General features: G+C 37.4%; 1 protein-coding gene and 1 long non-coding RNA gene across 2 annotated transcripts; both read right to left on the bottom strand.

Moving 5' to 3' along the window:
* Positions 1-4999: 4999 nt before the first annotated feature.
* Positions 5000-8909, bottom strand: LOC131367975 (galectin-9-like). Its single transcript, XM_058413705.1, has 6 exons — positions 8794-8909; positions 7929-8017; positions 7508-7664; positions 6103-6222; positions 5245-5333; positions 5000-5133 (listed from the first exon to the last, which is right to left on the bottom strand). Exons 1-6 carry the CDS (start codon positions 8887-8889, stop codon positions 5079-5081), a joined length of 606 nt encoding a protein of 201 aa, XP_058269688.1. The 5' UTR covers positions 8890-8909; the 3' UTR covers positions 5000-5078.
* A 378-nt stretch (positions 8910-9287) lies between these two features.
* LOC131367977 (uncharacterized) lies at positions 9288-12772 on the bottom strand. The gene is made up of 3 exons (XR_009206990.1): positions 12684-12772; positions 12491-12579; positions 9288-10085 (listed from the first exon to the last, which is right to left on the bottom strand). It is a non-coding gene; the product is annotated as an uncharacterized LOC131367977 (long non-coding RNA).
* Between the last annotated feature and the right edge of the window lie 568 nt (positions 12773-13340).

The raw sequence follows: 13340 nt of genomic DNA, 5'->3' as shown, positions 1-13340 counted from the left end.
CAACATTATGGGTGACATATCAGAGTTCAAAAGAGGACATGTCTAATTGGTGCATGTCTCGCTGGCGCATCTGTGACTAAGACAGCAAGTCTTTGTGATGTATCAAGAGCCACGTTATCCAGGATAATGTCAGCATACCACCAAGAAGGACGAACCACATCCAACATGAGTAACTGTGGAAGCAAGAGGAAGCTGTCTGAAAGGGATGTCCGGGTGCTAACCCGGATTGTATCCAAAAAACATAAAACCACAGCAGCCCAACTCACTGCAGAATTAAATGTGCACCTCAACTCTCCTGTTTCCACCAAAACTGTCCATCGGGAGCTCCACAGGGTCAATGTACATGGCTGGGCTGCTATAGCCAAACCTTTGGTCACTCGTGCCAATGCCAAATGTCGGTTTCAATAGTGCCAGCAGCGAAAATCTTGGGCTGTGGACAATGTGAAACATGTATTGTTCTCTGATGAGTCCACCTTCACTGTCTTTCCCACATCTGGGAGAGTTACGGTGTGGAGAAGCCCCAAAGAAGCGTACCACCCAGACTGTTGCATGCCCAGAGTGAAGCATGGGGGTGGATCAGTGATGGTTTGGGTTGCAATATCATGGCATTCCCTAGGCCCAATACTTGTGCTAGATGGGTGCATCACTGCCAATGACTACTGAACCATTCTGGAGGACCATGTGCACCCAATGGTTCAAACATTGTATCCTGAAGGCGGTGTCGTGTATCAGGATGATAATGCACCAATACACACAGCAAGACTGGTGACAGAGTGGTTTGATGAACATGAAAGTGAAGCTGAACATCTCCCATGGCCTGCACAGTCACCAGATCTAAATATTATTGAGCCACTTTGGGGTGTTTTGGAGGAGTGAGTCAGGAAATGTTTTCCTCCACCAGAATCACGTAGTGACCTGGCCACTATTCTGCAAGAAGAATAGCTTAAAATCCCTCTGGCCACTGTGCAGGACTTGTATCTGTCATTCCCAAGATGAATTGATGCTGTATTGGCCACAAAAGGAGGCCCTACACCATACTAATGAATTATTGTGGTCTAAAATCAGGCGTTTCAGTTTCATTGTCCAACCCCTATATATATATATATATATATATATATATATATATATATATGAAGAAAATAAACAAATGAATAAAAATCAGTGAAGCCATTTTTTGGGATAAGAAGAGGTGTACCTTGTGGGGGTGTCCAAGTAGATTATTTTAGTACTAGATTTGGGTCACAGGGTCACATGAGAAAACTAAAGCAAAAATAATAATATCACATGGCGTCTCTGGGATTCCGTAAATCTGAGATGTATTCAAATGCTCACTAACCATAATAAATTAATTTTGTCTAGAGTGAAGTTGTCCCTTAGGGACAAAAGGAGGGAAATGTAACGGGAAAATTAATTTTTTTAATTATTCTGTGTATGATTTGTGTGCTCAGTAGTGTTTGAGCACACAAATCATGTGTGTGTATGTGTGTGTGTGTGTGTGTGTGTGTTGGTGTGAAAGTCAACTTCAGTCAAGAAAAGTGAAAAACAATCCCTTATGTGGCATGAATAATAAATCATAAAGAACAGAAAGTAGGGGCAGCTGCAGGAGAATGCTATTAGAGAGCATTCTAGAAAGGGGAAGTACCTCTCTCCATGCTCATTTCTAAGTGTTCAAGTGACAGACGTACAATCTTGCTCTTGCTTGTACACGACTCCTCTGTTATTTGCTCTGTTATATCTTTGAATTAAGATGGATCTCCACCACAGCCCCCCCCCCACTGGAAACTGATGGAGCATCAGCTTACCTAGTAAAAGAAAAGTTTTGGTGTGTGTCTGTGTATAAATTATTTAATTCACACTATGTAAAACCTATTTAAAATAGTTGATTTTCAACCATAATGTTGTCAATAATGAAACAGAAAAAAAACCCAACTTACTGGTTTGAGAAATAGCTCATGCAGTCCGATTGATTACTGTTGTGGGTTTTTGATTGTTTGTTTTTTGTTTTTATCTTATTAATGCAGCTTTCTCTAACTCACCATCTAACTTCTGAACAATTCTTCGTAAATTTTATAGAAAGTGGGTGGAGATTCACTGTTAGCCACAGATAAGTTGTGTAGTCATTGTAGAGAAACCTGGTGGGTTTCAGTTTTGTCTTATAATAAGGCATTAATATCTCTTTAAACTGAACAAAGAGTGTTGTATTTTAACAATAATTACATAACAATGTCTACACATTATTAGCGTTAGTTGGAGCCTGTCAAACTTTTTCAGGAGAATATCATTGCAACACCAGTCATAGAAAGAAGGATCCTAAACTCTGTTTAATTGTGCTTGATTTTCAGTGGGAAATCTGGTTCTATGTTTCTTTTATCAGTTTACCAACAAAGCTGAGGTCGCCCACACACACCTGGCTGCTTTGAAGCGTGGCTCTGGGAGTTTGTACATTCACAAGAGCATTAGTGAGGACAGATCTGGTGTCAGGGTGAGGACAATGTGTCAATGGGGTTGAGACATGGTCTCTCTTCTCAATAAGCATCCCTTAAATAATGAATGCATATGAGCAAATGCATTTTATAACTAATTTATTTACATTTAATAATTTTTTTTATTTTGGTGATGATTTATTTTTAAAGCTTAAGGGATTTATTCATCTATAGGCATAATGGTATACTGTAATATGGAAAACTCTGTAACGCGAGAGTTTGCGAGAGCATGGGAGGGCAATTTAATACCTGCTGCAGGTATCTATCAGGTGCGATCATCTGCAAAACAGGCTAAGACGGAATAACTTTAGAATCTATCAAGTGCCCGAAAACAGCGAAGAAAGGAATGATCCAGTCGAGACTTTGAAAGTCTTACTCACTACAACTTTAAACTCTCTCTCCGACAGTCACATAAAAATCAAGAGGGCCCACAGAGCATTGGCTCCCAAGCCAAATGAAATGGAACTACCCAGACCAATAGGCGCGGTAGCCTCGGAGCTTCGACCCTAAACAGTTGAAGATTAGCTTGAATACCGGTGACAAAATGTCCTCTACTCTGGCGGATGCCCTGACAACACTACAGGAGCTCGGTATCAAGATGTAAGTGGGGAAAGCAACGCATTGGAGATGGAGCTGTCAAAAGCCCTGTGGCAGATGTGGAGAGGAGGCCGTCGCCGGATTAATCAAGCGTTGTCAGACACGGATGTTAAAGCTCTCTTTCCTGAGCAGATGATATAGTTGTATGGTTTCCATGAACAAATACAGTTAGGATCTATAATTATTGTTTCTCATTCCCCTTTCATATCTCTGTGAACGCAAGGTAAGACCTCATGTATATTAACGGGAGGGATATAATAGAGTCTGCAATGCGATGCGATTAATACAGTGATTACATTAAGACTGGTAAATTTTGTTGTTTTTTTCAGTAATAGCAGACGTAATAACACTTAATGAGTGGACGACACTTGCCTGCTGGGCCATACACGCAAAATGTTGTTTTTCCCTCAGAGAAACTGAGTCACAACTCTCTGATCACTTTCAATAGGGAACTGGTTGCCTTTTTTAGTTATGTTTTGGGGAATTTATGCTATGCAAAGTGTAAACAGTTCACTGTTCTGTCTTCCTTGACAACAGTAATGCTTTAAGGGTATACTTAAATAGACTCACTAATTGGTTCTGGTTTTGTGATCAGCCCAATGTGGCAATGTAAGAAGGCATTTAATTGAATTAATAACCATGGAAAGTTTAACTTGTGTTAATTATAATGTGAAGGGAATAGGTAGACTTGTGAAGAGGAAAAAATACTGGACCAGCTTCATACATTAAAGTGTAGTGCTGCCATGTTTCAAGAGACTCATCTCTCAGACAAAGAGCATTTAAAGTTGAAAACAGATTGGGTGGATCAGGTCTTCAGTGCGTCCTGTGGTGGAGGGAGAAAAAGGGGGGTTGCCATTCTTATTAGTAAGGCTGTCTATTTCACAGCTAAAAAATTGTTTAAGGATAAAAATGACAGATATGCCATGGGGAAAAAAAAAAACTTTTTTTAAATTTATATGCACCAAATGAAGATTATCCATATCTTTTTATGAAAATCTCTCACTTGTGACAAATAAATCAAACAGCATTGTAGTGATAGGTGGAGATTTCAACTGTGTCTTAAACTTGTATATGGACAGGTTGCCAATAGAAAAGAGGCCCCAATCACGTAAAACAAATGCAGCTCTGGGGATGATGAATGAGCTAGGGTTGGTTAACATTTGGAGATACCTTCACCCATAAGAAAAAAAGACTTCACATTTATGTCACAAACACTTGGGAGCTTTTCTAGACTGGATGTTTTCTACATTTAAAAAACTGAATTGCACAGAGTATCGGAGTGCAATATAGAGCCCATTACCCTTTCAGACCATTGCCCTGTTATTTTAAAACTCCAAAATATATGAGAAAATATAATGAATTTGGTAATAGAGCAAGTCGGCTACTTGCTTTCTAACTACGTAAGGCCCAATCTAGTAGAGCTGTCCCGAAAAATAGATATCAATTTTCAGGTATTATAACATCCTAAAGAAATAGCAGATGCATTTAAAGATTACTATAAAACAATTATATAATAGAGCAAACAACCAAACAAAGCAAAGCTGTTTTTGCTTCTATATGTTAATAGAAAAGAAATGTGATTAACTGGGAAACAATTGAACTTTTTTTGTCTGAGTGGCTTTCCTCCAGTTATTTTAGTTTACTCATACCTCCTTAAAACATGCTGGTAGGTGAGTTTACTACTCTGAATTGCCTCAGGGTGTGTAAGAACGTATGTATGTTCGTAATGCCTTGTGTGAGCCCACCTGCCTCGGCCCAATAACTATTTTATTAATCACATTTAAATCATTAAATTCATGAAAAACAGAAGCAGGCCATGATTTAAGAGTGCTTTTATTTAAAATCCTCCCATTTAATTTATTTATTTATTTTTTTTCTGCATACTTCTCTGTTTACAGATAAAATGTGACGGTGACTTGGTAAAATTGTTCCAGACAAAATATTAGACAAAAATATCCAATTTAAAATTTCTTAGCTAAGCGTATACCTCATTCAACCTCAGGTCACCAGACACCTCCAGAGCATCAATCTCCCACAGGTTGGTGAAGCGGTGCTTGTAGGTTACAAAATGCAGTTACAAAATGCAGATGTGTACAAATAAGACAGTTAGGCAATGTAAAAGACTATAATTTTGCAGAGGCACAGAACAAGTCTAGCATCTCACCTGGAAGCCTGAGGATTAACCAGCCCTTGAGTGACAATCTTTTTGCCAGCCCACATTCCACCATACATGGTGGTTTTGTATGGCACACACTAATGATGAAGAATACAAGACATGGTTATTGCAGGCAATCATGAGATTAAATGAAATTCACATCTTCTATACAGGTATGTCCAGTCTTGTCAGGAATGGGCCGGTGTGGGTGCAGGTTTTCATTCCAACCTAACAGAAGCTACAACTGAGTCTATTGAAAGCCAAGATCAACTGATTAAACAGCTGGACTCAGGTGTGGCTCCTGCTGGATTAATATGAAAACCTGCATCCACACTGGCCCTTTGCGGATAAGCGTGGACACCTCTGCTTTCATATCACTTTCACCATATATTCTAGAAGCCTCAGATATGCAAATAACAATATATTTAATAAATTACAAGTTATTATTTTGCAAGATTTTTTTTGTGTTAAGGACAATTTTTGCATCATCAAAAAATGTTTGAGCATTTCTAAAAACTTTGGAGTACATTTGGGCTGACAGAAATGCATATCATTATCATTTGTATGGAATCTTTGATGTGCTTTGTACATAAACACAGGATAGTAATAGTAGTTTTTACATGTTGGGGTATTTTGATTGAGTTCCACTACCCACTGTATTATTAATGACTCAGGTTTCTCCTGTGCATGTAGATGTATTTTCTAGGCTACTCAAAAAAAAACAAAACATGAATATTATGCCCCAAAATAGCTTAGTTTCTACATTCTACAATGTAGTTCCACATTCATGTCCTCTACTTTACACTAGATGAATAGATAGCAATAGGTATGTATTTATATTTAAGTTAAGGGTATGGTCCTACTCACCACAGGATCCTGGAAACTGATGGTCTTAACCTCCACCATCCCATCCACTACGATAGTGTCCACCATGTTGAATGGGATACGGTGCATGTAATCCATGACATGGATGCCATTGACACTTATCTATGAAAACATAATGTTAAGATCAGCATGTATCCTAAAACAATGCATTATGGTATTTTATTCAGAGGCAGAAGATGAGACACTGAGATACCCTAAAATGTGTTTGTTCTGTATGTTCTACATGTAACATATAATACAGAATGCTGCACTGAGATATGAGTTTGATATTAATTGATTATTATTAAGTATGATATTAATTATTAAATGTCACACCATTTCATTATTATTTTTAAATCACAATGTCTCACTCTCTCTCTCTCTCTCTCTCTCTCTCTCTATATATATATATATATATATATACACACAGTATCTCACAAAAGTGAGTACACCCCTCACATTTTTGTAAATATTTTATTATATCTTTAGATAGTGAGAGAGTTACACATTGTGATTTATTTATTTATTATGAAATGGTGGGACATTTAATAATTAATAATAACCACTGATCAGTGTTTTTTTTTATTAGAGAATGTGAATAGTTCTATCTGTGTATAGATTGTCCATTTAAAATAATATATGCCTCAGTTGTGTTTAATAGCCACCAGGAGTGGGTGGACCAGGACTGCTCTTAAAGGTGTTCAGAGATAACTTCCACACTCACATTACTGGGAGGATGATGTGATAAAGAATATGGAGAAAATGCTAGAAGAAAATGCTAGAACAGGATCCTGTTCTGAAACCTATTGGTGAATGGGATGTACTTGTAATTCATATGGATGCCATTGATACTTGAAAAGTCAGAACAAAATACAACCTAAAATGAGGCATTACAGTGTAAATGCATGTACCATGTAAATATACTGAGACAATACACTAAAAGATGGAATTAAGACAAAACCAAAAAACTAATGTTCAAATCTAGCCAAATGGTTGTCACTTCAGCCTGTTGTTTAAGGTTAAAGTAAGCTCAGAAGTGCATGATGTATATTCTACTGTGACACCAACTGCAGCAGGTCAGTACAGAATATTACAACATCAGCAGTTACAAAATGCAGATGTGTAGAAATAAGACAGTTAGGCATTGTAGCAGGTTCAGGAAAAAGGAAACTGTGAAAGTGTGCTTATCTTGCTTTTTAGCCTTTCTATTTTAAATATGAACAAGTAGTACAGGAGATGATTATCTGAAAGGAATGTGACACAGGTAAATGATATGATCAGATGTTTTAAATTAATTTTCACTTTAAGTAATATTATTTGTATCAGCCACACAAACAAACTTGAATATATTTGTCCTATAAATAAGGTAAAAAATGAACAAAATTCCCTTATAATTTGCAGTACATACATGGAAGTTTTGTCCCTTTTCAAATGGTATTTCTCCAGAGCGCTCCTCTAAGCCCCACTCATCCATTGATTTGGTATTGCATACAACTTTGTTCTGATCAAAGCGAAGATTGTAGTGAAATGCAATCCCATCTTTGTGACCCAGGTTAATCTCAAATCTGTTAACACAAGTACCAGATACAATTTCAAGAAATATTTTGTGCATCATTTATACCAAAATCTTCTAGGCCTAGAATGTGGCATGCTGATCTGCAGGTGGTGATCTTCTCCAAACCAGAATATCAATCATTGTTTTAGATCAAATCTGGCTTTCTTTCAATCAGGCTTTCCAGGTACTTGGTAACACAGTTTCAGCTCAAAGATAAAAGATAAATATGTAGAATATAATTTTGCAGAGGCACAGAACAAGTCTAGCATCTCACCTGGAAGCCTGAGGATTAACCAGCCCTTGAATGACAATGTTTTTGCCAGCCCACATTCCACCATACATGGTGGTTCTGTATGGCACACACTAATGATGAAGAATACAAGACATGGTTATTGCAGGCAGTCATAAGAGTAAATGAAATTCACGTCTTCTATACTTTCATACAGGTATGTCCAGTCTTGTCAGGAATGGGCCGGTGTGGGTGCAGGTTTTCATTCCAACCTAACAGAAGCTACAACTGAGTCTATTGAAAGCCAAGATCAACTGATTAAACAGGTGGACTCAGGTGTGGCTCCTGCTGGATTAATATGAAAACCTGCATCCACACTGGCCCTTTGCGGATAAGCGTGGACACCTCTGCTTTCATATCACTTTAACCATATATTCTAGAAGCCTCAGATATGCAAATAACAATATATTTAATAAATTACAAGTTATTATTTTGCAAGATTTTTTTGTGTTAAGGACAATTTTTGCATCATCAAAAAATGTTTGAGCATTTCTAAAAACTTTGGAGTACATTTGGGCTGACAGAAATGCATATCATTATCATTTGTATGGAATCTTTGATGTGCTTTGTACATAAACACAGGATAGTAATAGTAGTTTTTACATGTTGGGGTATTTTGATTGAGTTCCACTACCCACTGTATTATTAATGACTCAGGTTTCTCCTGTGCATGTAGATGTATTTTCTAGGCTACTCAAAAAAAAACAAAACATGAATATTATGCCCCAAAATAGCTTAGTTTCTACATTCTACAATGTAGTTCCACATTCATGTCCTCTACTTTACACTAGATGAATAGATAGCAATAGGTATGTATTTATATTTAAGTTAAGGGTATGGTCCTTCTCACCACAGGATCCTGGAAACTGATGGTCTTAACCTCCACCATCCCATCCACTACGATAGTGTCCACCATGTTGAATGGGATACGGTGCATGTAATCCATGACATGGATGCCATTGACACTTATCTATAAAAACATAATGTTAAGATCAGCATGTATCCTAAAACAATGCATTATGGTATTTTATTCAGAGGCAGAAGATGAGACACTGAGATACCCTAAAATGTGTTTGTTCTGTATGTTCTACATGTAACATATAATACAGAATGCTGCACTGAGATATGAGTTTGATATTAATTGATTATTATTAAGTATGATATTAATTATTAAATGCCACACCATTTCATTATTATTTTTATGTATAAATAAATCACAATGTCTCACTCTCTCTCTCTCTCTCTCTCTCTCTCTATATATATATATATATATATATATATATATATATATATATATATACAGTATCTCACTTTTGTACACCCCTTATATATATCTTTAGAGAGTGAGAGAGTTAGACATTGTGATTTATTTATTTATTATGAAATGGTGGGACATTTAATGATTAATAATAACCACTGATCAGTGTTTTTTTTTATTAGAGAATGTGAATAGTTCTATCTGTGTATAGATTGTCCATTTAAAATAATATATGCCTCAGTTGTGTTTAATAGCCACCAGGAGTGGGTGGACCAGGACTGCTCTTAAAGGTGTTCAGAGATAACTTCCACACTCACATTACTGGGAGGATGATGTGATAAGGAATATGGAGAAAATGCTAGAAAAAAAATGCTAGAACAGGATCCTGTTCTGAAACCTATTGGTGAATGGGATGTACTTGTAATTCATATGGATGCCACTGATACTTGAAAAGTCAGAACAAAATAAAACCTAAAATGAGGCATTACAGTGTAAACGCATGTACCATGTAAATATACTGAGACAATACACTAAAAGATGGAATTAAGACAAAACCAAAAAACTAATGTTCAAATCTAGCCAAATGGTTGTCACTTGAGCCTGTTGTTTAAGGTTAAAGTAAGCTCAGAAGTGCATGATGTATATTCTACTGTGACACCAACTGCGGCAGGTCAGTACAGAATATTACAACATCAGCAGTTACAAAATGCAGATGTGTAGAAATAAGACAGTTAGGCAATGTAGCAGGTTCAGGAAAAAGGAAACTGTGAAAGTGTGCTTATCTTGCTTTTTAGCCTTTCTATTTTAAATATGCACAAGAATTCTGTACTCAGCTCTCCTTCTCTGGTTCTCCTCTTCCCTTCTTTTAACCCCGCCACAGCTCACTGCAACAGAGAACAGTCATTAATACAATTTAGCACATGTGTGTGATTCTTACCACTCACTTCTCCCTCCATTCCACAAACCAGTGCTAGACCACATCCTTGCTCCGATGGGCAGGCTAAGAAGGTGTTTTTTAATGATATCTGTATTTACATTGTTATTTACGTTATACTGTGAGTCCCAGTGCCCTGTGTAAGCATGTTATGGTTGCAATCTAATATTGCAATATTGCAGTCCTTTGAACCACTGTCCCACATACAGACGGGTCTGGGCCAGATCTGGCATTAAGCCGGTACTGCTGGCTGAGTGCTGGCATGGCAAGTGGTATGTCAACCAGATGTGGACCAAGTCTGGCAGTGATGGCACTGTTTATATGATGCCATGCCAGACGTGGCCCGGGTATGGTTTGGTTTATGTGGCCTAGGTCTGTCCATGCCAGATGTGGCCCGGTCCCTGTTCTGGGCCAAAAGTGTGGCCCAGTGCTAGCCCATGCGTGGCCCACCTATGGCAAACCAGATATGGGCCACCAAAGGGCCATCATTCTTTGTGGTATGTGGTAAGTGCATTGTGTGGGTCAGATCTGGGCCAGACCTCTTTTGCTATCTGGGGTCATCATACTAATGCTTTTGGTCCTAACTCTATGATATAGTTCAGCAGTACTGTATTACATGATAATCTGGGACCACTGTTGTGTCTTTTGTCTACCCTTTTTTATAACTAAATATAAACTGCCACTTCCTATAACCCTGAAACACAGGAAAACACTGGAAAAACAAAGAGGTAGAAATGCTATTACAAATGGTCTGTAAGTTTTTTTAGTCCAACTTTCATTTTGTACCTGCAAATAATATTATCTAATGAATTTAATTTGTTATATTTCCCAAACTATAAACAAACTAATTTAAACCAGGCAGTTGAATTCAGCTACTTGCCCACTGCAGAATCATCTGTCTGCCAATGAACTGAAGGTGAGCTATTTACCAGAACATGCAACTGTTTGAGCTAAAGTGACTGTTGAAAGTGAACTGTTTTAGAAATGCCCATTTAAAGCCAGCTTAACAAATAAGCTTGTACAGAGGGTGTTTAATGGACACTTTGTTGATTTGGCACTGTCATAGTCCATCTGCACCTTGTCAAGCCACTTCCAAATCTGAGCAATCACCTCATGGTGCAGACATTAATCATACGTCTGCTGTACCATTGAACCTGAAGTAATCCTGCTCAAGCCACAGAGAGCAGCTCTAACTTGTGTTACAGTTGACCATCACAACATTGCATGACAAAACAGGCACATGGCAATGTCTGTGAACTGGCAAGAACTTAGGACTGCTTCCTGGTCAATCAGCGATACAATAGCCAAATGTATCACACACCAAGGAAGAAGTTAGCTAGAGCTTTCTTCTGAGTGTGTTCAGCTGCTCTGTGATGTAGCATGTGTAGCAGTTTGAATATGTGCAATGCCTGGCATTATGTGTCTTGTATTAAGCAAGTGTAAACCCTCTTCATAAATTATTCATAGCTTTCATGTGATAGGAGAGAGAGCTAGCTTTTTGGTGGGAATTAGCAACTGACCAAACTGGAGAAAATGGTGTAAAGAAATCTACCACGTGGGCATGTTTGTACACAGCTATGTACTACCATTTCTAGAAAAGACACATTAAATAAAATGAAGTAGAACCACTTCAGACCTATAGTACCAGATGACGCTGCTTTATTGCTTGGGTTAAAGGTAATTACCAAGATATCATGTGATACAATTCAGGTACAAAACAGGTGTAATTAAAAAAGATAATTAAAAGTATCCGTAAAAATGGATTCTTTGGATGACTACATTCCATTCATTTACATACATTTGAACATTGTAAGATTTATTTACTTTGTACTTAACAACCACAGGATTTACTGACCAGTTAGTTTATGTAAATAAGTGTAACTGTACACTTAGAGATGGTAAAAAAAAAAAAGACTAAACATTTACAGCAGTCCAGCTCAGGTCACCAATCACCCCCAAAACATCAATCTCCCCCAGCCTGGTGAAGCGGTGGTTGTAGGTACAGGTGGTTGTAAGTTATTGGTTCCCACTGACAAACACATTGCTCTTTTTATCCATTAATTTTCAGTTAAAGCACTTACAATTAAAATCAACTGCTTTGTCAATCAACCATAATGCAAACAAATGTACATATCTTATAAATAAGGTCCAAAGCATTGTGTACCTGGAAGTTTTGACCTCCGAAGCGCTCCTCTGAGCCCCACGCGTCCATTGTTTTGTTATTGTGCACAATCACATTCTCATCAAAGCAAGGATTGAAATGAAATGCGATTCATTTCACAGATAAAACTACATACTTACAGATAAATACATCCATATCTTCTAATTATGCAAAAGAGCAGAATAATATCTGACCTGGAAGCTTGAGGATTAACTACACCTTGGATGGAAATGTTCTTGCCAGGTTGAATTCCACTATTGAAGATGGCTTTGTATGGCACACTCTAACAATGAAGAATGCAAGAAGTGATGATTATTATTATGAGCTCATTCCATTAAAGTAAAACAGAATGTGAACTAATTATGTTTCATGGCCTTGAGTTCTTACGTATCTTGCTGTAGCGTGAAATGCAGGGGCCTTTAGAGGAAAACAGATAAAAATGGACCACTTCACTGTGAATGCATGTGGCAATGTAAATATAATTCTGAAGAAGTAGAGATACTGTCTAAAAAACAGGAAGCTGGGGTACAGGAGTGACAACCTCAAAAGCATGTGATCCAAGTCTTTAAAGTATTTTATGTGAAAAATCAAATCATGTCTATTATGTTTTGAGCTCAGTAATTTGTAAGATTAACTTTTGCAGCATGTTATCTGGAGGCTACAAATGCTCTTAAAAAACTCCACAAACCACTGGAAACTGTCACAATAAATTTGTAACCTTCTGTCATGAGAACAAGCCTGTGACTGTACTTCCAGAGAAAGGAAGAAGACCATGCTCTGATTTGCCAGGTTACAAATTTGGTACTGTACATTACATGTGAAATCATTACATTTCCAACAAAGTAATACTTTTCAGATTTTAGGCAGGATATGAGGTTGCACAAGCTTAATTTATATGAATAAACATGGAGTTACTTACACCATATCCAGAAGGATAAGCAAACTGTGGCTACAAAAATAACAGAGGATATAACACTGAAATTGTTATTTTGTGAAAAACAACCATAAAAATAAAAAGCTTAGCTTTTACTAAACATCTTGATC

Source organism: Hemibagrus wyckioides, linkage group LG17, assembly GCF_019097595.1.
Source record: "Hemibagrus wyckioides isolate EC202008001 linkage group LG17, SWU_Hwy_1.0, whole genome shotgun sequence".
In the NCBI taxonomy this organism is placed as follows: domain Eukaryota; kingdom Metazoa; phylum Chordata; class Actinopteri; order Siluriformes; family Bagridae; genus Hemibagrus; species Hemibagrus wyckioides.
This window is presented reverse-complemented; position numbering and strand designations above follow the sequence as displayed.

Bases quoted from the DNA above. Each gene is read 5' to 3' on its own strand.
- LOC131367975 (XM_058413705.1), bottom strand. From the start codon at position 8,889: ATGGATTACATGCACCGTATCCCATTCAACATGGTGGACACTATCGTA. The intron at 5,334-6,102 runs GTGAGTAGGACC...CTTCATCATTAG, and splicing joins TCAGTTTCCAGGATCCTGTG to TGTGTGCCATACAAAACCAC. The intron at 5,134-5,244 runs GTGAGATGCTAG...GTAACCTACAAG, and splicing joins GTTAATCCTCAGGCTTCCAG to CACCGCTTCACCAACCTGTG.